We start from the raw sequence: 24,192 nt of genomic DNA, 5'->3' as shown, positions 1-24,192 counted from the left end.
CTTACAGAAAGTACTGATGCAGATTACCCATTACCTTATTAGAGTTCGAAATTTTAATCAATGGATCTCATATAGAAAAGACAATTGGAAAGGAATGTAGATGAAGAAAAACAATAAGCAAACGAATGAATTACCTCTATGGAACAAAAGAGTATTACAACAAATAAATCAATTCAAACACACCAATACAACTCTCCCAAACATGTCTATCATACAATGGTGTTGATCAAGTTGGCAAGCTTGCACTCGTTTATTCAAACTCATACCTCATTTATCAACATCTATGACACACTCACTCCAAACAAACTGGTTTCTTCCTTCCACAACATCAATCAGAATTCAGTGCCAGTCTTACTTCACACGCATTTCTCTGTAGTTACCGCTGATATTTGACTCTCTTTTGAAAGAGGCTGGTCCAGAATCCTCAACAGAGCTGGAGTGACTCCAGTATGTGCCGACCGTCCCAATGATTGGCATCTCATTGGGACTTCTATTTGGTGATCTCCTTGGAGGAGGTGAGAACTGTCGGAGCTCCTCCATAGTTAAGGCTCCCAAAATTGGTCTATCTTCCTGGTTTTTAGGTGAGTTTGACCCTTGTGACTCTGGTGTTGCAAGACCTAAAATGCCTGTGCTAGTCTTGCTTGGGGGTGTTGTAACTGAAGAACTCAACCAGTTTGAAAGGCTGGCATCAACGGCTATGCCTTGATCTGAGTTCTTAGGTTGGCAAGTTTTTGATTTGCAACCAAATGATGATTCTTTGAAACTTGGCTCTGTCCCAAAAGAACTCCTAGGAGCTCCATTTAGTGCCAAATTCTCTTTGTGGGAAGGAGGATTCGACCGATGTTTATCCCTAACTTTAACTGCCTTCCACTGTGAGATATTTTCCACAGGCTTCAACACAGAATGAACACAGGCATTCCTATCTCGAGCAGTCCGTCTCGCCCCTATTTGAGGCTCAGCCTTTCCAGGACACCCACATACAGACAAACAGCTATCGACCTCATCAGCAAACACTTGAGCAGAACTGCTCCCACTTTCATCATCAGAGAAATGGTCATACTCTTCATCCTCAATATCATCGTTCTCATCACCATCATCATCATCATCGTCAACATGATCATGATCAAGATCACTATCAGCATAATCCAATTCATCATCATCATCATCACTCTCCCTATAATTCTGGTACCTATGATTGGGAGGGTACGACGAAACACTCGAAACAGTGGAGCCATCTTCGGAGCGAGATTTGCATTGGGATATTCCAGTTAGTTCCTTCTCCTCCTTGTACCCTTCCTTTTCAAGTAAGACATCAGCTTCAGCTTCAGCTTCAACATGATCAAGCTCATATGTCTTTACATTAGAATCAAACGTTACTCTTTTCCTAGTAGTCGGGCTTAGTTGCAGCTCCTCGGGCCTGTCCCTACACAAGGAACCCATAAACTTGGAATCAGAACCTAAAAAACACGACAAGAAACGGCTTGTGTTCAAAGAAAAACAGGGAGGGGGTAATTTCTTGTTCGTTGCTCACCGAGCTTTCAGAATCGGACTAGTAGATCTATCAGAAGCATTGTCTACGGCGGATGGTGAGGTCTGAACGGGCTTGGAGATAGCATTAGCCTACAGTAAAATTTAAAATGGGATCTCAGTTCTTATAGCTCTGTTTAGTTCGTCAAAGAAAACTCCTAGAAAGCAAACAAGTTCTTACTATAACCAATGGACTTAAATAACTAAAAGCAACGAAATCGAGATCAATACAGATTCCATGAACATGTAGAAATCTAAATCAACACAATAGAGAGATTACCGTCGGCCTATTTCTCTGATACTCTTCAACCACTTTCAATTAAATCAAACAAAAGTTGCAAAAAAAAAAAACCCTCATGAGCTCGAGAAAACTAGAAGATGGCTTACTTGGATTCGTGGCAAAACCTTGCGTCGCCTTTGTTCCCTGCGCTTCACGTCATCTGAAGAGCGAAAACAAGCAATGAAGCACCCCATTGTTGATAAAACAAAAATGGAAGACTCTCCGACTGAGATAAATGCTCCGATGACACTGAAAGGCCGATCCCTCTAATGGGTTTTCATGGTTGGATATACAGAGTAAGGTAGAGGGAGAATCCGACGAAGATTAGAGAATCCGATGAAGATGAGAGAAAGAGACAGAGTGAATGCTTCGAATTGGTAGTAAAGGAAAGGAGGGCAAGTGGGGCAGGGTGAAACGGTCGAGAGGATTTCTTCTTTTTTTAAATTCAACTTATGGGGGAAACGAGCAAACGAATCAAGTGACTGTCAGGACTCGGAACCCATCATGATCACAACCTGTAAATGGTCATCGAAAAGAAAGTGGAAAATAAAATAAAATAAAATAAAATAATATTTTGTGACGTGGGTCCCTTCCCCTTGATGTCGTTAAAGTTAATATAGAAATATTTTTTTAAAAACAAAGTTACTATAATAATAATTCAAATTTTGAAGTACTTTAGATGGATAATTCGATTACTGAATTTCAATTTTTTTTTTTTACTATATAGAACAAATTTGACCCATATCGACGAATTAAGTGAGTGAAAAATATTTTTTAAATTAAAAAATATTTTTCTTTAAATATCAAGGCTATTAAAAAAACGGACACTTAAAAGATAGAAGTTTGAATGTCTAACTTCTATGAGCTATTATATATTTTTTTTATTTTTTTTTTTGTGACGTGGAGAAAACAATGTTTAAATATGAAAGTGATCGATATTTTGATAATTAAAGAGAAAATGATATTTAAATATTATTTTAATATGGTACATTGAAGCTTGATAAAAATAAGCATCATGCCAATGGAGATTGGTTTTAAAAATTATTGAAACTATAACCATGGAAACGATGGTATTTTAATAAAAATAATAATAATAGTCTAAAAATGGGATAAGATTCGAACTCTCGACCTCAGGGAGTCATGAGACCTATAATGAATTCAAATATTTATTAAATATATATATAAAATTAATGAATCAAAATCGTATTCGCGGAACCCTAACCCCAATTTCCCTCCTCGTACTCGCGCGCTCATTCTCTTCCCTCCATTTCTCTCTCTCTTTATTTTTTTTCTCTCTCCCTTTTTTCGATCTCTAGGAGCTGAGTGTAACTCCAACTCATTGGCAAACACGAAGCAGCCCCAAATTCCGGTACCTTTTCAGTAATCAGAGACATGGACTCCGACGAGGGGAAGCTTTTCATCGGAGGAATAGCTTGGGACACTTCCGAGGAGACGCTCAGAGGCCATTTCGCCCAATTTGGCGAAGTTATCCAGGCCGTTATTATGCGCGACAAGACCACTGGCCGTCCTCGAGGCTTTGGGTTTGTCGTTTTCTCTGATCCTTCAGTTCTTGATCAGGTGCTTCAGGATAAGCACACAATCGATGGCCGCCAGGTTTTGCCTTCTTCTTCTGTAATTTATATCTGCATTACTTCGTTGCTTTATTAGGTTATGTTTTTTCTCGACGGTTTTTCTTTTTGTTGTTCTCATAATGGGGGTTTCGAGGACCATATTCTTGTGGGACTAAACCGTCAAATTGCCTTTAATTTAGGAGCTCATTATTTACAGTGGCGCTGTAGTAAGACTCACTCTCAGTCTCTCACTTGTATTTCATCAGCTCATAATTGGTTTACTGTTATTGATCCTGGCATCAAAGTGGTCCTAAACAGTAAGAAACGGCCAGAATAGTTATTGTTTGGGTTATTTCGTCTCTATCCCCTCTTCCTATCTCAACTGCAAGGGAAGTTGGAATTGTGTAATGTGGATCATTTTTTTTATGGGTAACCTTCTCAATTTTGTAGTTATCTCCGTCCATTTGTATACGTATTCTAAGGGTTCTAGACGGGCAGTTTCATGAGTACTTTTAGTAGCGGATTGAAACGTTTGTTCTATCGTTATCATTCGTTTGATACCGGAACACATAAACAGCATCCTCGGCTGATATTGAACTCTCATGTGGTAATACCTCACCCTGTACTAGACATCGCCTTCTTGTTTTTTAGATCAAAAGAGAGTGTACCACTACTTTGTAAGGGAACCTATATGCTTGAGAAGTTGATTAGCACATGCCTTCCTGGTAAATAATATATTGTGGCATACCATTATGATTGTGTTGGCAGGTTTAATTAACAAAAGTTCTGTTAGTCTGTTTGCATTGCACTGCGTGCAAGGGGATTTATGTCTGGGATACAAGGACAGTGAGGGAATCAAAATATATCAACTTGACCCATTGATTATTTTAAAATGCTTTTGAAAATCTTGCAACATATTATATGCTCATTATGATAACTGATAAATATTTATTTTATTTGCTTTCCGGTGAGTGTTTTCAGCAATTCTAGTTGTGCTTTGTTGACACAGGTGGAGGCAAAAAGGGCTTTATCAAGAGAGGAACAGCAAACTTCCTCAAGAAGTGGGAGCTATAACTCCGGCAGAAGCTCTGGAGGTAGTGGATATTTTAAGACCAAAAAAATATTTGTTGGCGGTCTACCTTCGGCACTAACAGAAGATGGGTTCCGGCAGTATTTTGAAAATTATGGCCAAGTAACTGATGTAGTGATTATGTATGACCAAAATACTCAGAGACCTCGTGGATTTGGTTTCATAACATTTGACAATGAAGATGCAGTTGATAGAGTACTTTGTAAGAGCTTTCATGAACTGAATGGTAAACTTGTAGAGGTGAAACGGGCACTTCCTAAGGATGCAAATCCAGGAAGTGGTGGCCGTGGAGGCTATCAAAATTATGGTTCTTCTGGCGCTAACGCTAACAACTTCGATGGTAGATCAGATGGCAATAGATATATGCAAGCACAGTCTACTGCTGGTGGTTTCCCACCATATTCTGGATATGGTGTTTCAAGTTATGGTTATGGAGGACCAAACAGTGGTGTTCCTTATGGAAGTTATGGTAGTTATGGTGTTGGTATGTATGGTGGCGCTAGTGCTGGATTTGGTGGTCCAGCTGTACCATTTGGAAATCCAACTGCAGTCAATGCTGGTTATCTAAGTGGAGCACATGGGGCGATGAAAAGTTCTTGGACCAACCAAGCTCCAGGATATGGTGGTCCCGGCTATGGCGCTAGTCCAGGCTTTGGGGCTGCAGCTCCTTGGAGTGCCTCGGGTACTGGTGTACCTCCTTCTGCCCCAAGGGGCCAATCTCCTAGTGGAGCTTCTGGATATGCGAATCAAGGTTATTATGGTGGAAATGATGGTCCTTATGGCGGCTATGGAACCTCTGGAGGACGAGCTACAGGTGCTCCAAATAGCAATGTTGGTAGCGGTCAAAGTGGAGAGCCACATGGCACGAGTGGTGGGTACATGGGGAGTGGATATGATGACACTAATGGAAATTCAGGTTACTCTAGTGGTGGCTGGAGATCCGATGCTTCACAGACTCCTGGTGGTTACGGTGGTGGTTATGGTGGCACTCAGTCTAGGCATGGTTAAGCCTAGTTGCCAAATATTTGCACATGCCATCCTTTTCCACGTGCAAGACATAATGCTGGATAGTAACAGATCCTGAGAATGATCGAATCTCTTCATTCTCATTGCTATCAGGCAGTAGTAATTCTGTAGTTGAATATGTCCATTGCTTTTAGCAGTACTAATATTTATTAGGCTTGTTATCTTGAGGCTGCTTGTTGTTGTGAGCATTATACACTTCTTTTGTGTTTTTTTTTTCTTAATCTAGTGTAGAAGCTAGAATATTATCTATTTACTTTTCTTTATGTTGACGGTGGGTGGTTATGAGGATATTCTATATATTGTTATTGTATGTCAAGTTTATTGTTTTTCATGGTAATTTTGGCATTATGTAGCTCTATCTCTTTTATGCATTGAGTGTTTGCTAAATACTAGGCTTCTGCAGACGGCCTTGCTAGATGTGGCTTTCATATGGCATTTAAGACAGAGATAGGAGGTGCTATCAGGTTCTTCCTGTTATGGAGGAACTTTACAACTTGGTTTATTTCTACATTTTGAAAACCACGTAAACATCATATTTCTTGATCTTCTAGAGGGGGAGAACTATTTCGATCTGGTGTTTTTGCATGAGGAAAAGGATAAGTTTTGAGTTTCATACTGAGGTTAGCACAATATTAAATGGGATTTTGGCATCCACAGGAATTTCAGGTGGAGTTTTGGAGCTGCTGACAGCAGCGAAGGACCAAGGTTTGCTATCCTTCCACAGCCCATCTCTGTTGTGGTATGTCACCTTGATATTCTTATAGTCATAATTAGGTATTTCTTTGATACTTGGGTTCTCTAATTTATCTTTCATGCCTTTTTTTCTTCAATTTTTGGTATAACTGCATAGATTAATCAGGTAGTTAGTTCCATTTGGCTTTGTAGAACCTAATGTGGTAACTTTGATATCTCTTGATCAAGATAACCAACTTCTTCTCTGTCCTACACATAGGATCAATAACAAATCACAATAATATAACATAGAAGTTTTGTTAGTGTGCGATTTACTTCTCCACTTGACAATTCTTTTAGTTTTGTTTATATGATTTAACTGCTTCTCAGTGTTGCAATCGTTGTTTAAAAATTACCTTTGTTGAGTAGATATCCTTCCATATTGTTTAACACTGGCCAATGTTTTTGAATAGGAGTTTATTCTCATGCTGAGTCTGACTTTTGGCCTTTGGATGGACTCCCATAGACCCCCTAAGAAACTTCGTTGGTTATATATTAACTTCATGTGCATCTGATGTGAGCTCAGAGGCTTCTGTTCTGAATTTCACGAAGTCTTTGGCTTATATCTGATGGGCAATTAATGTTATGATTGGATTGCGAGCATCCCTTTATTTTGTATAGGAAATTTATAGATTTGATTTTGTTTTTCTTCGTTTTTGTTGCTTGATATTTCTAATTTAAACTTCATTAAATTTACCTTGACCATTGAAAGTTACATCCCAAAGCAATTTATCCATAAAACCTGCCAGGTGAATAATGTGGACGAACTTTTTACTGTACATATTTATGTCCAACTATATCTCATAGTTATAGCTTAACTAGAATACATGAACATACAATAATGCAAACTTAAAAAATCCCGAATGGGAGTTTACATCTCTTTTTTTAATACTTGTGTGATGAATAGATTCAATCTATTATTTTCAGGAATTCTAAAACTCGATAGATGTGAATCAAAGTCTAGCATTAATCTGATAAATTGTGACAGCTACATTGCAATTGCATTCTCGTATGCAAGTAACTTCCTAGATTAGCATTAAAATTTTGATAACTGGGAGTAAAAAAGTTTTTTTTTTTTCTTTTTTGTGTCTTTTTTAGCTACAAAAAAAAAAAAAAAAAAAAAAAAAAAAATTAATACTGATGTAGTCCAACTTTTCTGCCAATATTGAATATACACCACAATTAGTAAACTTTGTCTGGCCTTCCTTCAATAGGTTCTTGAATTTAAATGGCTAAAACCCATTCTCGAGTATATCTCAAAATCAGATTTTTGGTTTTAATAATCATATCTGCAAAGAACCCGTTAAGCCCATTGGTGCTTTCTATGCTTCTCTGATTCCATTGGGTGAAATTCACAAAGTTAATCTTGTCTTGATGACTTTTGTTTTTGTCTGTAAGCACTGTCCATATCAATCCTTTTTCTATTCGATGGGACCTCGAGAGCTGAGACTTGTAGCTTGCAGAGCATACCCTTTTCATCTCTTTGCCTAAATTTAGGCAATTTATTGTTTAACTAAACTTGGTACAATCCTTGTGTGTTGATGCAGTTGGACAAACAAAAAGAACCTAACCCTTCCAGGCATGACAAGAAACAATTAAGGATTGGTTGAAGAGTAAAACTGCAATTAGAAAGCATTTCTTTGCTTCAAATTGGCAGTTTGCCATTTCCTTCTCGTGACGAACAAATTTTACAAAAATACTCTTTTAATATATTTTTTTTTTTTTTGGAAGAGTAGAAAGTCCTTTAATCCTTATTTTCTACTGTCATTAATCATTTTAGAAAGTTTCATACATATTAAACTAAGAAAAAGAAAAGTAAAAAAGGAACATAATATGATGGTAAAAGTTGGTAAAATAGAGTTCATGAAAGACAACATGCTAATCTCAAATCAGCATCTTCTGCCGATTTCAAGATACCAACAAGCAGGAAAAGCTTGTGCTATGCATTGCTTGGAACGGTTCTTTCATATTAATTACATTTTCCTTCAAATCGTAAACATCTAAAAAATAATGAGCGAGTCAAACAGTGAAAGTGACTGAAAAAGAGAAGCACACATAATGTTGAAGTTGATATCATGTCAGCAATTTCACACTGGAGAGAAACAAGCACCCAATGAGTAGCTACGGGCATATCAAATTGTACAAAACAATGAAAAAAATTCTTAAACAAATATGACTTGGTTGGCTAAGCCATGGTTTCGTTTAATATAATGGACTTGCTTGCTAATACTTTAGGATTCATGATCCTACTAACTACAAAAGCTTACCTATTGAATCCACCTTTTAGACTAAAATTGTAAATCTGCAAAGCAATTTCTAATTTAGACTACGAAAACTTAAAACTTTCAATCCTAAATGGCATGAACCTAAAGTTTCTGAACCATAAGCCTGCATCCCTAGCTAACTTTACATACTTTGCCGTAATATTATTTAATTTCCCAATAAATACGTCTGTGGTGGTGATTTTCCTACTATTTATTTTTATTTTTATTTTGTGTGTTTGTGGGTATTTTATTTTATCTATATAAAAAGCTAATAGAACTCACATGAATTTCAACGATTTGCCAGTAGAAAGTTCATTTTCTCCTCTGTCTGTTAACTATAATGGCACAGGTGGAAGAGAAAGGCTCCGCAGACGGAAGAGATGATTATACACAAGATGGAACCGTGAGTCTCAAAGGTGATCCTATTTTAAGATCAAAGACTGGGAGATGGAGAGCCTGTTCCTTCATTGTTGGTAATCTTCAACAAGCTTTCCTCTTTTTTTTTTTTTTTTTTTTTTTTCTTTGCCTAACTGGTAGCCTGCACACCTGCAATCTCTCCTTTCAAAAATACAAGTAATGAGTTCAGTCTTTCAATATTTGGCATGAAGATATCCTTCATAGGAGCATCAAAGAAGAAAGAGTTGGTTTCTTAAAGAACTAAGATTAATAAGTCCTTGGTTCCATATCATGGGAATCAAGAGAATAACTTCACAAAAGGCAATAACATTTAGAAACTACCTTATTCAGAAACCCATATCAGGTTTTGTTCTTTGAGTTCTTGGGTTGAGAAAGAAGTGGTTAATATTCACATGTTTGTTTCATGTAGTGTTCGAGGTGTTTGAGAGGATGGCATACTATGGGATTGCAACAAACTTGGTGGTGTATATGACCGACAAACTTCATCAAGACATTGTGACATCTGCCAATAATGTCACCAACTGGATTGGAACTGTGTGGATGACACCAATTATAGGTGCCTACATTGCTGACGCTTATCTCGGTCGATACTGGACCTTTGTCGCATCTTCTGCAATTTACCTCATTGTAAGATTCAAACATTCTATGAATGAGCTATATTTTAATGGTATCTAAACTCATCTCCATTGAGTTGTCTTTTGGTTTCGATGAAACATTAGAAGCAGTAGAATAAGTTCAAAGAGAGAAATAAACGTATGGAGGAGGGAATTTGAGTCGGTACTTACATGTTAGACTCATCCAACTTGTGTCATACAGGGAATGGTCCTGCTAACCTTGTCAGTTTCATTGCCAGCCCTGAGACCACCATCATGCGGCGATGAGGCCAAAGAAGGTCATTGTGACAAACAAGCCTCGCCTCTCCAAGTAGGCATTTTCTTCTGTGCATTGTACATAGTCGCAATTGGAACTGGTGGAACCAAACCCAACATTTCGACAATGGGAGCTGACCAGTTTGATGATTTTGAACCCAAGGAAAGAACACAAAAGCTCTCCTTTTTCAATTGGTGGATGTTCAGCATTTTCTTTGGCACTCTGTTCTCAAACACTTTCTTGGTTTACATCCAAGACACCGTAGGTTGGGGCCTTGGATATGGGATTCCAACTATCGGGTTTTCAATCTCTGTGCTTGTATTTCTGATTGGCACTCCATTTTATAGGCACAAATTGCCTTCAGGGAGCCCTTTCAGCAGGATAGCTAAGGTGATTGTGGCTGCTGTGGGGAACCGGAAACTGCCAATTCCTGATGATACAAAGGAGCTTCATGAGCTTAATTTGGAAGATTACACTAATTCAAAAAAATATAGGATTGATCATACTCATTCATTAAGGTAATTCTATCGAACTAAATGTAAATACAACTTTCCAAGCTGATTATGGTCAACCTCATTTCTTGATTAGAAGAACTCCATTACCTGCAGATTCCTAGACAAAGCAGCCGTTCAGGGTGAGACGAGCTCAGCAAGGACACCATGCACTGTTACTCAAGTTGAAGAAACAAAGCAAATGATTAAAATGATACCCATTCTGGCAGCGACATTCATTCCAAGTGCACTAGTTTCACAAGTGGGTACACTATTTGTGAAACAAGGCGCCACCCTTGACAGAAGCTTGGGTCCCCATTTTGAAATTCCTGCAGCAAGCCTTGCAGTTTTTGTAACAATCTTTATGCTGATCAGCATTGTCATCTATGACTGTTTCTTCGTTCCATTTGCTCGTCGATTCACCAAAAACCCTAGAGGGATCACATTGCTCCAAAGGATGGGTGTTGGACTAGTGTTGCAAATTACTATCATGGTCGCAGCATGTATTACTGAAAGGATGAGACTGAAAACCGTTAGAGAAAACAAGATTTTTCGCAAAGAAGACCAGGTTCCACTCTCCATTTTCATTCTTCTTCCTCAATTTGCCTTGACAGGAATAGCAGATGCCTTTGCAGAAGTGGCAAAGCTTGAGTTCTTCTATGACCAAGCACCAGAAGGCATGAAAAGCCTTGGCACCTCCTACTTCACCACCAGCTTGGGAATTGGACATTTTCTGAGTAGTTTTTTACTGAAGACCGTGGCTGATATAACCAAAAAAAACCACAGCAATTGGGTTTTGGACAATCTAAACGTCTCTCATCTAGACCATTATTACGCATTATTGGCCATCTTGGGCTTCATCAACTTTATCTTCTTTCTGGTAGCTGCAAAGTTGTATGTTTATAACGCTGATTGTGCAGAATCCAAACAAGAATTTATCGTGGCATTGATAACAACGGAAGCTGCTCCTCATCAGGCCTCAAAAATCCGACCAACCTGATAATACTTTAGGTATAGCAAGGTTATTTTAGATATTTCATGGAAAGTGTCCAGCAAAAGCTTCTATTGGGCTTCTCCAATGCTATTATCAGAACTTTTTTCTATACGATCAAAGAAATCCATGTAATTTTTATTGCCTTTTGCTATCTAGACAAAGCCACATACATCAGAAGGGAGGCAGCGATATTGAAGATTCAGTAGTATTACATATAAATCATCTGCAGTCTAATGATTAAGTAGAGACTTGCGGTAGATGTGCTTCTTATTTGTAGGATAAGCATATTTTTCTTGTGCCATCCAATGAAGTTGGGAGCCCACTACAGAGAGCCTAGGAAATGTAGATTTAACTATTCAGATTAGCTTCAGTTTGTATTGTACAAGGGCCAACTTCACGAATAGGATTAGATTAATCATTTAAATAAATAACTAAGCCTTGAATCAGCACAAAATATAGATTGAAATCAAGGTTAGCAGCTGACAGAAGGTTGCAAGTTACCCGCTGCAATGGATTCCACAAGCCATGTATGACCAATGACTTGGGCTCCAACCTTTGCAGCTATTCCCTCTGCCTCATTTAATCGAGAAACCTCCTCCCCCACTTTGCATCCTCCAGGAGAATCGAGATTGTATACAACCAGCACCTTTGGTGCAGTCTGGTCATTACAACTAGGTGCTGGGAATTCGTCCTTCTCTAATATGGTACCTCCCGCAGCTATAACCAAATCTTGAAGATCCTCCTCATAAGCCGATGGAAAATCACCAGTAAAATAGAAACTCAAGCCAATGAAGAAGAGCTTGGGTGCCTGTAGAAATGGAATGGGAAATAATCGGGTCATAAATCACCAATTGAACCACGACGAGTACGGAACAGAAGATGCAATTGACTACAGCACCCTAACCAATAAATGAAATCATAATGAAACCTTAAATATATGCTCTCACGCTCCCCCAACAAAATTGTACTCTACTAATGTAACAATGACAGTAAGGATTTCAATACCATTACTCTTCATGCATCCAATGAGTCAACTTACATTGCTTAAAACCCTCAGCCTGCCAGATTTGGGACCATCAATGCACCCATAGTTGTCAAGAGAAATTTCATAAGCTTCCTCGTTCAAAGGACGCCTTTCTTTCATGCAAGCTTTTACCCCTAAACACTCCAAATTTCAAGTTATCAGAAAATGGATGAAAAGACCCTTCGCTAAGATATTGTATGGCAATCACACCACCTCTCGGCTAGACTATCAATTGCTAAATTCAGAAATATATGTACAACACAGAATTATGTGCACCTACATGATATAGAGGCAATTATCACTATACGACAATAAGATGGCACTTCAGAGCTACGGATAGTTTAGAAGCTTATAATGATGCTAGAAGCCAGCATGCACTTCCTACATTTGCAACAAAAGCTGGGAAAATGACCAGGAAAAAGACAGGGGAGGAGGAGGAACTAGGGAGAAATATCAAATCTTACACGACCACGGTACTCTTCACTACTGTCATCTGACACCTTGCCAGCACCAAAGGGTGGTGGGCTTCCGGCTGATAACTGGTCTGCCTGACTCACAGGTGGCATCCTACAATCTTCATGCCGCCCACTACCCTTTCTACCCTCAATGTCAAGATTCTCACATTTACAATCAACAGGCATGCGCACCCCTCAAACCCCTTGCAGTTGCTGGAAGAGTAACGCATAGACTGACCAAAACATGATTCGTCCACAGCTGCCCCAGCGTCTACTGTAGTTAATTAGACACTTAGGGCAGTTTAAAAGATGGATGATCTTCAGACCATGAGATGCAGAAGACATAAATGAGGTAAGAACTAAGACTACGTGTTGAAAATTATCTTAAAGTTGCAACTGGTCTTTCTTTATTCTCGGTAAGTAAATTGTTCCCAGCATACTACAAATAGGAAGCAAATTTTAAAACATGTGAATTGTGATATTAATGCACTATATGACAATAATGATTTTTTTCGCACTTGTTATCTTCCTTTTCTTTAGAATTGTAGCTTTCAAGTTTCATTTTCGAAAAAAAAAAAGTTTTGTAATGTGTACCAGATGAGACTAGTTTAGACATATATGTAGAGAATGTGGCATCAAGGCTCCTGTAGATTGACACCATCTTGTCCATGAAAGGAGCAGGCCTCATGTCTGCATAATGTAGCATACGACAAAGGCATCACGAACATCCCTCGAGATATATATATATACATATACAAAATCGAACAATCACCCGTAATCTAATCAATCAAGAAAGGCGATGTTCAAGTATTGAATATGACCCTGTTTGTAAATAAATCAGATATTCAGAAAAGTCGAGATGAAACAGGGTAATCATAAAGGATGAAGAATCAGGGATAATTCAAGACCTCGCTGCTCAAAAAAAGGAAAAAAAAAACAATAACAACAACAAATACCAGAAATCTTACGAAAGATTACAAGAAGCCTAAGACTAGTGGAAAATCTACCTCGATCGACAAATCCTGATTTTCAGAGAGGGCACACTGATCCAATCTAGGCAGCAAATGACATGCAACCCCTACAACAAAGTCAATAACGTATTTAGAACTTGCAAATCGCAAAAATAAGAAAAATGAATGAAAAACAACGAAATGGGAAGCATACTTGCAAAACAGGTGAGTGCAAGGAAGCAACACAGGTTCATCAAAGAAGTTCAAGCTGTTATTACATCAAAAAGACGACAATAAAACAATTGTTAGACGAAAAAAAAATGTCAATTACTAACAAGTAGAGTGAAACAGGAGCCAAGCGAAAATATACCACAGAGGACACTTCAGAGTTCAAGTCCCATTTTCTGGAAACGAAGAACCCAAGGGTTAAAAAAACTGCTATTATTAGCATTAGAGCCGCCACTGCTAGAAGCTTCCATCATTCTTGATTAGATTTGAGAGATGAGAATCGATAGAAGTCTCTGCAGAAACTTCAAGTTTCAAACACTGGGAAGGATGAAATTTATGAGAAGTGAGATAGTTTGACACGTGGACGGCCCAGATTTATTTTGAGCGGAAGTGATAGGGCGGGTGATAAAGTCGGGTGGCGGAACGGTGACGTTTGAAATGCGCGCTTCTTTTTTTCTCTCTCATGCAAACTGCCGCCTTTGGCGGCGGCTCTTCATATCGGCCAGATACGATAAAAAGTAATTTATCGCGTACAGTTGGCGAGAATTAGCTTGTACGGTCTGATTATTGATGATATATTAATTTATTGGCACTCAACAAAAAAAATATATGATCACAATGGTATTTCTTAGAATTTGTGGTTTGTTATTAAAATTTAAAATTACAAATTTAATTCTTCATTTTTTTAATTTATAAAAACATCGTACACGAGTTTTTTGAGGTTCATCATTCTCCACGGCTACAGGAAGTGGGGCTGTAGAATGAAGATCATTTTGTACTGACATTCATTGAGCTACTTGTATGCCAATTTACGAGGAACTTCCATTCATAGCATCAAAGACTCAAATTGTACTCACATCTTGCATATTTCCTACTGTGGTTCAAATAAGTAAAAGGGTGAAAAAGACGACCACCAGTTCATTAGAGGAAAACAATAAGAAGAAATGGTCCAAGAAAGACGTGCGCCAACTCGACTCGACGTTAACTCAACTAACTGCCCTTCTTGATCTCAAAGGAATACGGGAGTTCCATGTAACACCGGTTGTCGTCGTCTTCGAACTGTCGAAAACCAACAAAAAAAGGTTTAACCATTCATGCAGAAAGCTGGAAATCTATGAAGCTAATAACATGTATGGCCAAGAAGCTATTTAAATTGTGCTTGAGCCACCTGATATGTATTACAAAAGAATAATTACAAAACAAACATGCCTTTTACGCAAATGAGAAACATAGAATCTAACGAGGAACCCACGTCATTAGGTCTCTCTGAACCCTTCTTGTAAGAGTCTAAGCCCACCGCTAGCAAATAGTGTCTTTTGTAGGCTTTTCCTTCCAGGTTTTCCCTCAAGATTTTAAAACGTGTCCACTAGGAAGAGGTTTCCACACCCTTATAAGGAATGCTTCGTTCCGTCTCTAACCGATGTGGGATCTCACAATCCACCCCCTGGGGGCTCAGCGTCCTCACTGGCGGCTTTCTCTCAAGATTTTAAAACGTGTCCACTAGGGAGAGGTTTCCACACCCTTATAAGGAATGCTTTGTTCCGTCTCCAACCGATGTGGGATCTCACAATCCACCCCCTGGGGGCTCAGCGTCCTCACTGGCACGCCTCTCGGTGTTTGGCTCTGATACCATATGTGATAGCCCAAGTCTACCGCTAGCAGATATTGTCCTCTTTGGCCTTTCCCTTACGTGCTTCCCTTCAAGGTTTTAAAATGCGTTCACTAAGGAGAGATTTCCACACTCTTATAAGAAATGCTTCGTTCCCCTCTCCAACCAACGTGAAATCTCGCACTTCTAAAGGTCATATTGTTTATCTCGGCCCACAAAACCACAAAACAACAGATCTCATCCTGCCACAAAATACTAGAAAGAGATAGTTTGTCTAATCCTAATCTTATTTAATAATTAATACCCATTCTATGATCAACTGCCATACCATTTCAGCTAAACTGTCAAATTTTGATGGATACACATAAGTTGTTTAGATGAATTGATGTGACATTAGGAATTGATGATAGTTCATGTCCTCCATGCTCATGTATTCTATACATTTTCCCGTCGTGCACGAGGTCGAATTTCTTTCCTTGCATTTGTAAACTCGCTAAATTTCAATTTCAGCCAAAAAGTAAAAAATAGTAAATATGGACTCTAAGGTAACACTTCAGAGATTAGACGAATTCAAAATTGTTATAATTGTATAATCATCAGTTGTCAACATGTATTTGTTTATGCATACCTTCAGCTTTGCAGAGTAATTTCCCCTTGCAAGAACACCAGAAGGAGTGGTCTCCTCCTCCAACGTTTCGACATACTGCTCTCGCTGCGGGGCAAAAGTACCCAACATTCCTTGTGTCCGATCAACTGATATCAATCGCCAAAAACACAAGCATAATAAGTTAAACTATTTGACTTTGATAAGCATGCTTTCAGAAACAGTGGATGTCAAAATTTATGTACCTAGCAATCCTCCTCTCCAGACTTTATTCAAGTAGGACAGGCCTGAGACGATGTTATGCATTACGGTAAACGTCAACCGAAGTTGATACCTAGATCCTTCTCGGAGAGTAAAGAGAACACGGCCACCTTGATTTTCATTAACAGGCAATGGAGTGATGATTTCCCCAAACTCATCAGAAATAATCCCAATGGAGTGGAATTTGACTTCAGGTTCCCTTTGTTCTAGTATCAGAGAAAGCATAATGTTATGTATAAATACAAGTGCAGCAAAACTATCAATTAACAAAGAAGAATTTCAGAAAATATACCACTTAAGTCACTTTCTAAGCAGCCAAGCAACTTTTCTTTCCACCTTCTCAGGCTTTCATCATCCTGTAAAAGTAAGAACAACATTAGAACAGAACTGTATGACCCTGTAAGAATCACTTGTTTCAAGTGATTGCCTTCTAAAGTTCACTAAGGTCATCTAAAGCTAGAAGAATCAACTCCACAAAGAAGCATAACTATGAGGTTTAGAGCTACACCTGTACGGAGGGATGACTAAAAAATATTCAATAATATAGGTTCCATGGTGATAAGGGCTTGGAATGAATATAATGTCTGGAGAAAAAAAAAAAGATTCATATCGTCCCTTCTATAAGATAAAGGGATAGTTCTGTGGCAGGCTCGTTTTTTTTGCTATTTTGTGGAGATTTTGTTAGGAATCACGGGCCCTACCAATAGAGATAGTATTTCTTACTTATAAACTCATGATCTTCCCCTTAATTAAGAGACATGGGACTCCTCCCCTAACAATCCTCAACAATCCTCCCCTTGAACAAAATACACCATAGAACCTCTCCTAAGGCCTATGGAGCCCTCGAACAGCCTCCCCTAAGTCGTGGCTCAACTCCTTCTCTGTAGCCCTTGAACAAAGTATACCATTTGTTCGACACTTGAGTCACTTTTGACTACACCTTCGAGACGCACAACTTTTCTGTTTTACACTTGAGGATTCTATTGACATGGCTAAGTTAAGGGCATGGCTCACTAAATTCCACAATGGTATGATGTTATCCACTTTGAGCATAAGCTCTTATGGGGTTGCCTTTGGTTTCCCCAAAAAGCCTCGTACCAATGGAGATACTATTCCTTGCTTATAAACTCATGATCTTCCTCTCAATTAGCCAACGGCCAACGTGGGACTCCTCTCCCAACAATCCTCAACCAACCAACTTAGCAAAATAAGCTGATGCTATCCTACAGATTATGAACTTACAAGAATCCAAAAAAATAAACCATTATTATATCATCTCATTGAAGAACTACTGCAAAAACCTGCAAGACACTATAATACTCAGTTTGATAGTTGAGAAGCCGCATTGTGCATAAGGGTTTTCTTTTAGTTCTGAAAATGCGTTTAAACTTCATTAGTCTATTAGTTTCTGAGACCCACTGGCCGTTACCCAAACATATAAACTCTGTTATTAGCAACCAAATCATGAAGCAAACCAAAACAAAAGCACCCCTTAATCCAAAAGTTCTAACCAAAAATCAGACAGAAAAAATGGAGATTTTGAAAAGGGATGAGAGAAAGAAAGACCTTATCCTTGTCAATCTGTTCTTTAAGTGAAAGCAAAGGCCCTGGAGTGAACCCCTCTTTATCATCAACCTCTTCATCTCCGACCTCGGACTCCTCACTTTGCTTCCCACTCGCCGTCTGCGGCAGCTTCTCCCCCCGGAGCTCATCAATTTTCCCGGCCGAAGACGGCCCTGCTTCCTCTTCTACCCTCTTTCCAACCTCCATAGCTACGGATTTCGAGCAACCCCTAAAAAAAACAGAGCTTATGGGTTTTAAGATTTATGAAAAGCTGAAGCAGATGGAATAATGGTTTGGGATTCAACTTTGGGCAGCGGACTTGTACCCACTTGTACTCTCAAAGAAACATTTTGTCCCCTCTTTCTCTCGAAGAAAGATACAGAGCATGTTTGTGGTGATTTGGATTTGTCTGTTTTGGCGATTTGTCTTTGTTTCTTAAAAACAGTGCTCTGTCGGCGTGATGTTCTCTGACCATAGTGGATAATCAGGGAAATTTTAATTCATACGTGAAAAGTCTCTATCCAATTTTATTTTTCATTCCCGTCCTTGTATATTATAGTTTTTGGAATTTTACCCACTTTGTTTATGTAATTTACAGATATTCATCTGTATTTGTTCTATTTTCAACTTTTACATTCCAAGAGAAATTATAAAGTTCGGTTTAAAGAAGAAACAGTCTCCAATCATTTTAGATTCTTTTATAATTGTAATTCTATAAATAAAGCTTTATCTTTTTTTCTTTTTACTTTAATATAATGATGCAATCAATAATTACAAAAACAATCTTATCTAATATGCCATCACGTTGAGCATCCATGGTTTACAGTTGTTGTAAGGAATATTCCGTTATCTCTTTAACCGAACATGGGATCTCACAATCCATCTTCTTTGGAGTCCAAACGTTATCACTAGCACACCACTCAATGTCGGACTATGATACCATTTGCAACAGCTTGAGGGAAGATAATGTCCACTTTAACCTGTTATGTATCGTCGTCAGCTTCACGGTTTTAATACATGTCTACTAAGAAGAGGTTTCCACACCCTTATAAGAAATGTTTTGTTCCCCCTCCAACTCAGATCTCACAATCCACCCCTTTAGGGCCCAACCATCATCGCTGGTACACCGCTTGGTGTTTGCCTCTATACAATTTGTAACAGTCAGAGGTCAACACTAGTAGATATTGTATGCTTTAGCCCGTTACGTATCGCTGTCAGCCATACGATTTTAACACGCATCTACTAAGGAGAGGTTTCCACACCATTATAAAAAATGTTTCGTTCCTCTCTCCAACTGACGTGGATCTCGCAATAAAACAGAGTTCCAAACAAGTTGAGTTCGATCGATAGAGAGAAACCATCCAGAAATAGAGAGAAACTTTACATTTATTAATTTTCTGTTGTTGTACAATGAGGGTGTAAAATAGATTATGAAGCGAAGATACAAGGAAAATACTTTGTTTCAAAAAATTATTTGAGCAGAGCTGTTTTATCTGAAGGATTCAACAGGAGCAGTCTCTTCAAGAAATGTTGCAGCCTCAAAACATTCAACAGCTTCAGCCAATGAAGATTTGGTTCCTTCAGCTCTGTAGAATAGCCCGAGATTGTACCACGCAGCGTGGTTTGTCTGGTTGAGACGTATAGCATCCATCAAAAAGCTGCGAACAACGGGGTGCGATTGGTGGCCGAGACGTCTGAGAACTACGGCAGACGAAACCAAGCTCGGGACATGAACGGGATCGATGTCCAGAGCAGCCATAAAAGCCTTCAAAGCTTCTTTATACAATCCTTTTGCTTCATAAAGCATACCTGTAATCAATGCAAGCTCCAAACATCAACCTCAGATGATTGAACTAAAAACTTGGATGAAAAATATGGTTGTGATGTTCAAATCACCAGATATTATCTTCAGATTCGTATATTAAGGAGAACAGAAGCTAAAAGTGAAGTAATGATAAGATAATTCATATGATGTTAAGGAGTTACCTGTGAAATGACATCTAGATGCCGAATGAGAATGGATGGCCTTTGACTTGGAAAGGCAAGCCTCGGCATTGTGCCATTGTGAAAGCCTTATATAGACTAGAGCTAAATCATGCCACACTTCCAATTGCAAGCTTCTGATACAATTTCTGCTGTTCTGTCAAAGGGAGGTACCGACAACGATTAAACGTCAGCAATGGTGAATGATACATCCAAAACAAGATTAAGATACAACGATCCATGAGCGAAAATGGAAACATATCACGAATTACAAAAATATATTCAAACTGCAAGGCTTAATGTAATAGCCCAAGCCCAAGCCCACCGCTAGCAGATATTGTCCTTTTTGGGGTTTCTCCCAAAGTTTTTAAAACACATCTACTAGAGAGAAGTTTCCACTCTTATAAAGAATGTTTTGTTCTCCTCCCAACCAATGTGGGACCCTCCAATCCACCCCCATTTGGGCCCAACGTCCTTGATGGCACACTGCCTCGTGTCCACCCGCCTTTCGGGATTCAACCTCCTCGCTGGCATATCGCTCGGCATCTAGCTTTGATACCATTAGTAACAGTCCAAGGTCACCGCTAGCAAATATTGTCTTCTTTGGGCTTTCCCTCAAGGTTTTTAAAACGGGTCTGCTAGGGAGAGATCTTACACTCTTATAAAGAATGTTTTGTTCTCCTCTCCAACCGATGTGGAATCTCTTAGGAGACTCGTGTAATTTATTCACATGTAAATCAATCCTGAAATAACTACAAATGAAAATTTATGTTCAAACTATCAGAGATGAATTGATAGAAACCCCAAATACAGAAATAAACCTTATGTAGCTTCTTATCTCCCAAGCCAAAACTTTTACTCTGAACTTGAAAAACAGCGAGTAACTGAGTATAAGTCCCAATAGCACCTTTCAGCTCATCTTGTGCTATCAGAAGCTTTGCTTTTGTTCGAAGCAATTCGCCTTGATCCCATTTCCCAGTCTGCTCCAGAGCTGCATTTATAATACCTTCGCCATCCACGAATCGTTTCAGGGCAGAGAGTATCCGAGCCACCAGTAACCAAGTTCTAATATTAGATCCACCTTCCAGTTTGAGACACTTCTTTGCAAAATGAAGTGCTGAATCCAACTTCCTCTCATCAGCATATTCAACACTCAAATGGTAGAGAACATTAGGATCGGTCATTCGAGTCTTCTTCCGTGCAGCTTCCAGGGCCTCTATCGCCTCAGATTGTCTGGAGGACCGCTCAGAATCTACAACTGCTGATTTAGAATATACAGACAGAGAGACACCCAACAAACAGTTGGCAACACCTATCAGTTGATCACATCCAGCATCCAAGTTTTGAAGAGCTCGACGAGCATAACGTGTTCCTTCTTCAGCATGATCACTGTGCTCTCCACAAATCTTTGACGCCATTAATAAAGCAGGAAGAGATTTAGGATCCTCATGACTGCCCAACAATTTCCTCAGAAGATTCAAAGCAGCCAAGTCTTCTCCAGCTCCATAGTAACAAAGAGCGAGAGTATGGTACCTATCGTTTCGATGTAGAATCCCAGGAGGCAATTCCTCTACTTGACCTGCCAAAGCGCTTGTATCCCCTGATATTGTTAGTGCAAAGGAGAGGTGATCCAAGATTGATGGATCCCAATCAATCCTCTTAAGAACAACTTTTCTAAGTAGTATCATAAATAAGAGTATAGCTTCTTCATAATTGTTTTTTGGTACAAATGAGCTGTCCATTTGAGACCGGAGATTTGGAGGGTATGCTTCATTTCCACTGTACAGAAGAAAAATGGCAAACTCTTTCTGAATTCGAGCAGTGGTTCCCGCATCGAGGTTCCATTGATGAAGGAGTGCCCGCCGATATGAAAGGATCGCTTCTTGAGAAGAATCGCCTTGTTTCCATAGTTCTGGTATCAGCTCAACAGCTTTCGTTACTGTGTCCTGCAATTTACAATCAGCACCAAAGTTTTCAGGCAACCCTTCGGGAAATGAAGATTCAAGTATGTCCAGAATAACTTTGCAAGATTGAGCAGCTTCTGCAATAATGGGGAAAACATAGATCAGCTACACATTAATGCTTTTACTCTTATAATCAGCTCAAATCGTCTTTCCCCTTTTGTTCGAACAACCCCGAAAAAAGAAAACTAGACCGAATCCTCATATTCCAACCAAAATTCAACACCAGAGTTGAAAGACATTTGACCAAAAGAAATAGATTCGAGAGGCTCAACTAACAAACAGTACCTCCAAACCTCCCAAGGCCTTGCAAGGATTTTGCTTTTAGAAAGATGGCTTCCAACAGTAAACTGACAGCATGCATAGACATTGGTGGGTCACTAAAACGTTGCGATCGTCTCCTTGGACGGTGTCCTGTTCTAGCAATGGAGGTCATTATCTTACTAGTTACTGCAGTGATATCTATTCCTTCAAATACATGAAGAGCAGCTTCAATGTTTCCTTTTTGATATTCATATCTTCCCAGCAATGCTCTTGCTTCCTTCAAACAACATATCAATATAAAGTTATGTTTGGCTCCAATTTATTTTCATGATTCCCATATAAACTACTATAAAGTTCTGTCACTAAGCTTTGTTTATGTAAAACAATATACAGACCAAAAACTCATACAAGCAGAGATCAATTTACATTCAATTTTCAAAAGATTTTGATCATAAAGCACCAGAAAGAAGCATGTTTATGTGTTTTTTTTTCACTATACTAACTTGCTTCCTCTGGATTGTGACAAACATGTGATAAAAAAACAAGAACTTGTTCCTTCTTTGTTCCATGGGATCCTCTGAAAATGAAACAATGAATCAAGAAAGTTAACTTGCAATCTAGGAATCTTAAGGACTCTAACCTCATAATTCAAGCAACCGCTCTCACGAAGCGAAGACTCGGCTTCTTCTATATTGCCAATTTCTGGCTTCATGACAGTCCCGCCGATTCGTGAGGAGTGTTCGCTTGCTGAATTCTCCAAAGTTGACTGCAATTCTGATGCAGGAATCATACCATCACCAGCTCTTTTCTCTCCAGAACATAAACACTTCATTATCTTCCTAATGTTCTCCCCTTTTGCAGCTCTCCGCCGCCATTTTATCTTAACATCACTCTTCATATTGTTTGACAGCAGCCAAAGATCTTCAACCACAAAAGAAACCCACCATCAAATATAAATTCAAAAACAAAATCAATCATAACAACACTTCTGTAACTTCTATTTCGATTATCAGCCCAACTACCGAGCCACAAATGCTCCTCAGATTATACAGTAGACCCAAACTCAAGCAGCAAAGAAAACATGTCTTCAATTTTCAAAACCCTAAACATGGTATCCTTGAACTCCAAGAAAAGCTTCAAAAAAATTGAAAAACCCCTAAAGCCCCCTTCATTTTAAAACCCCACCTTAAAAATCAAACCATTACATTCAGCTTCAGCCTCCTCCAAGCAAATTCCATCAACGAAAAGCCAAAAGACATCAGAATAGTTCAGAACGAAAATTTGAAAATTCGCAAGAACCCAGAATCATTCACAGGAACAATCGAAGCGACTAAAACAATCTAAGCAGAGGAGTATAGAGAGCAAGAATAAACACCTTTCATTCTCCCAAAGGTAAAAGAAGAGCGGGGGAAGGCAAAATCCAGAAACAGCAATACCCATGACTTGAATTCTCTTGAACAATCGATCAAGACCCCTTTTGAATCCTTTTGAAATTAAAAGCGCCCAAAAAGCAGACGAAAGCTTAAACAATTTTCAACTTTATTGTTTGGCCTTCTTTTGATTTGCTACTTTCACCAAACTCTGAGGTTTGGTTTCGGATGAAAACAAGGAATCAAAAGAAAAGAAGGGAAAAAAATGGAAAATCGAGGAAAACAGTAATCCTAGAGAAGGCGATCTTAAGCCTTTGGGGGTTTTATTAATATCTCTTTTTATGAAGGTTAAGGGAAATTTGGGTCCCACACTCGCAAGTTACCACGTTGTCTGAGGCTTACCTTTTGCCACGTGGCACACATCTTATGGGCTTCTGCGTTACGCGCCGGCGGTAAACCGTTTACCAACTGTACTGTCAGAGACTGTTCTTTTTTGTTTTTCAATTTTTTATTCTTTTCCGTTCTGACAATTGAAATATGGAATAAGGATGGAGTGAAATATGGGAAGAATAAAGTAAATTCTAAACAAAAATTGAGAAATCCAATGAGATTTTTGTGTATTTTTATTCCTATTGCATAAATTCTTTCACTTCCAAGC

At 38.8% G+C, this 24,192-nt stretch overlaps 5 protein-coding genes, 1 long non-coding RNA gene and 1 pseudogene across 9 annotated transcripts; 2 read left to right on the top strand and 5 right to left on the bottom strand.

The window, feature by feature from the left end:
• Window positions 1-101: 101 nt before the first annotated feature.
• Window positions 102-2,251, bottom strand: LOC111794825 (uncharacterized). Of its 2 annotated transcripts, none has more exons than XM_087123982.1 (3): window positions 1,915-2,251; window positions 1,532-1,620; window positions 102-1,417 (listed from the first exon to the last, which is right to left on the bottom strand). In XM_087123982.1, the coding sequence occupies exons 1-3, from the start codon at window positions 1,999-2,001 to the stop codon at window positions 352-354; spliced, it is 1,242 nt and encodes a 413-aa protein (XP_086980108.1). In that variant the 5' UTR covers window positions 2,002-2,251; the 3' UTR covers window positions 102-351. The 2 variants fall into 2 exon arrangements, with proteins under 2 accessions (XP_086980108.1, XP_023532752.2); XM_023676984.2 differs by having other exon boundaries at window positions 102-1,423; window positions 1,915-2,248.
• A 758-nt stretch (window positions 2,252-3,009) lies between these two features.
• Window positions 3,010-5,831, top strand: LOC111794822 (heterogeneous nuclear ribonucleoprotein 1). The gene is made up of 2 exons (XM_023676978.2): window positions 3,010-3,421; window positions 4,388-5,831. The coding sequence occupies exons 1-2, from the start codon at window positions 3,200-3,202 to the stop codon at window positions 5,474-5,476; spliced, it is 1,311 nt and encodes a 436-aa protein (XP_023532746.1). The 5' UTR covers window positions 3,010-3,199; the 3' UTR covers window positions 5,477-5,831.
• A 2,228-nt stretch (window positions 5,832-8,059) lies between these two features.
• On the bottom strand, window positions 8,060-10,520 carry LOC111794823 (uncharacterized). Of its 2 annotated transcripts, XR_002815138.2 has the most exons (5): window positions 10,380-10,520; window positions 9,693-10,207; window positions 9,229-9,517; window positions 8,773-9,048; window positions 8,060-8,226 (listed from the first exon to the last, which is right to left on the bottom strand). It is a non-coding gene; the product is annotated as an uncharacterized LOC111794823 (long non-coding RNA). The 2 variants fall into 2 exon arrangements; XR_015421116.1 differs by lacking the exon at window positions 8,060-8,226 and having other exon boundaries at window positions 8,778-9,036.
• LOC111794821 (protein NRT1/ PTR FAMILY 5.2) lies at window positions 8,827-11,405 on the top strand. Its single transcript, XM_023676977.2, has 4 exons — window positions 8,827-8,963; window positions 9,317-9,534; window positions 9,724-10,295; window positions 10,386-11,405. Exons 1-4 carry the CDS (start codon window positions 8,831-8,833, stop codon window positions 11,266-11,268), a joined length of 1,806 nt encoding a protein of 601 aa, XP_023532745.2. The 5' UTR covers window positions 8,827-8,830; the 3' UTR covers window positions 11,269-11,405.
• Window positions 11,406-11,596: 191 nt separating this feature from the next.
• On the bottom strand, window positions 11,597-14,230 carry LOC111794952 (uncharacterized; annotated as a pseudogene). Its single transcript, XR_015421091.1, has 8 exons — window positions 14,062-14,230; window positions 13,906-13,959; window positions 13,749-13,819; window positions 13,336-13,431; window positions 12,751-13,012; window positions 12,544-12,562; window positions 12,302-12,420; window positions 11,597-12,070 (listed from the first exon to the last, which is right to left on the bottom strand). The product of XR_015421091.1 is annotated as an uncharacterized LOC111794952 (transcript).
• A 486-nt stretch (window positions 14,231-14,716) lies between these two features.
• On the bottom strand, window positions 14,717-18,364 carry LOC111794820 (rho GDP-dissociation inhibitor 1). Its single transcript, XM_023676976.2, has 5 exons — window positions 17,960-18,364; window positions 16,686-16,749; window positions 16,378-16,599; window positions 16,157-16,281; window positions 14,717-14,978 (listed from the first exon to the last, which is right to left on the bottom strand). Exons 1-5 carry the CDS (start codon window positions 18,161-18,163, stop codon window positions 14,910-14,912), a joined length of 684 nt encoding a protein of 227 aa, XP_023532744.2. The 5' UTR covers window positions 18,164-18,364; the 3' UTR covers window positions 14,717-14,909.
• A 960-nt stretch (window positions 18,365-19,324) lies between these two features.
• On the bottom strand, window positions 19,325-23,851 carry LOC111794819 (protein NPGR2). Its single transcript, XM_023676975.2, has 6 exons — window positions 23,540-23,851; window positions 22,805-23,085; window positions 22,189-22,441; window positions 20,761-21,980; window positions 19,943-20,096; window positions 19,325-19,765 (listed from the first exon to the last, which is right to left on the bottom strand). The coding sequence occupies exons 1-6, from the start codon at window positions 23,544-23,546 to the stop codon at window positions 19,446-19,448; spliced, it is 2,235 nt and encodes a 744-aa protein (XP_023532743.2). The 5' UTR covers window positions 23,547-23,851; the 3' UTR covers window positions 19,325-19,445.
• Window positions 23,852-24,192: the final 341 nt, after the last annotated feature.

Source organism: Cucurbita pepo, chromosome 5, assembly GCF_057944985.1.
Source record: "Cucurbita pepo subsp. pepo isolate OVF chromosome 5, ASM5794498v1, whole genome shotgun sequence".
Lineage (NCBI taxonomy): Eukaryota > Viridiplantae > Streptophyta > Magnoliopsida > Cucurbitales > Cucurbitaceae > Cucurbita > Cucurbita pepo.
Note: the sequence above shows the minus strand (reverse complement) of the source record. Positions and strands in the feature narration are given on the sequence as shown.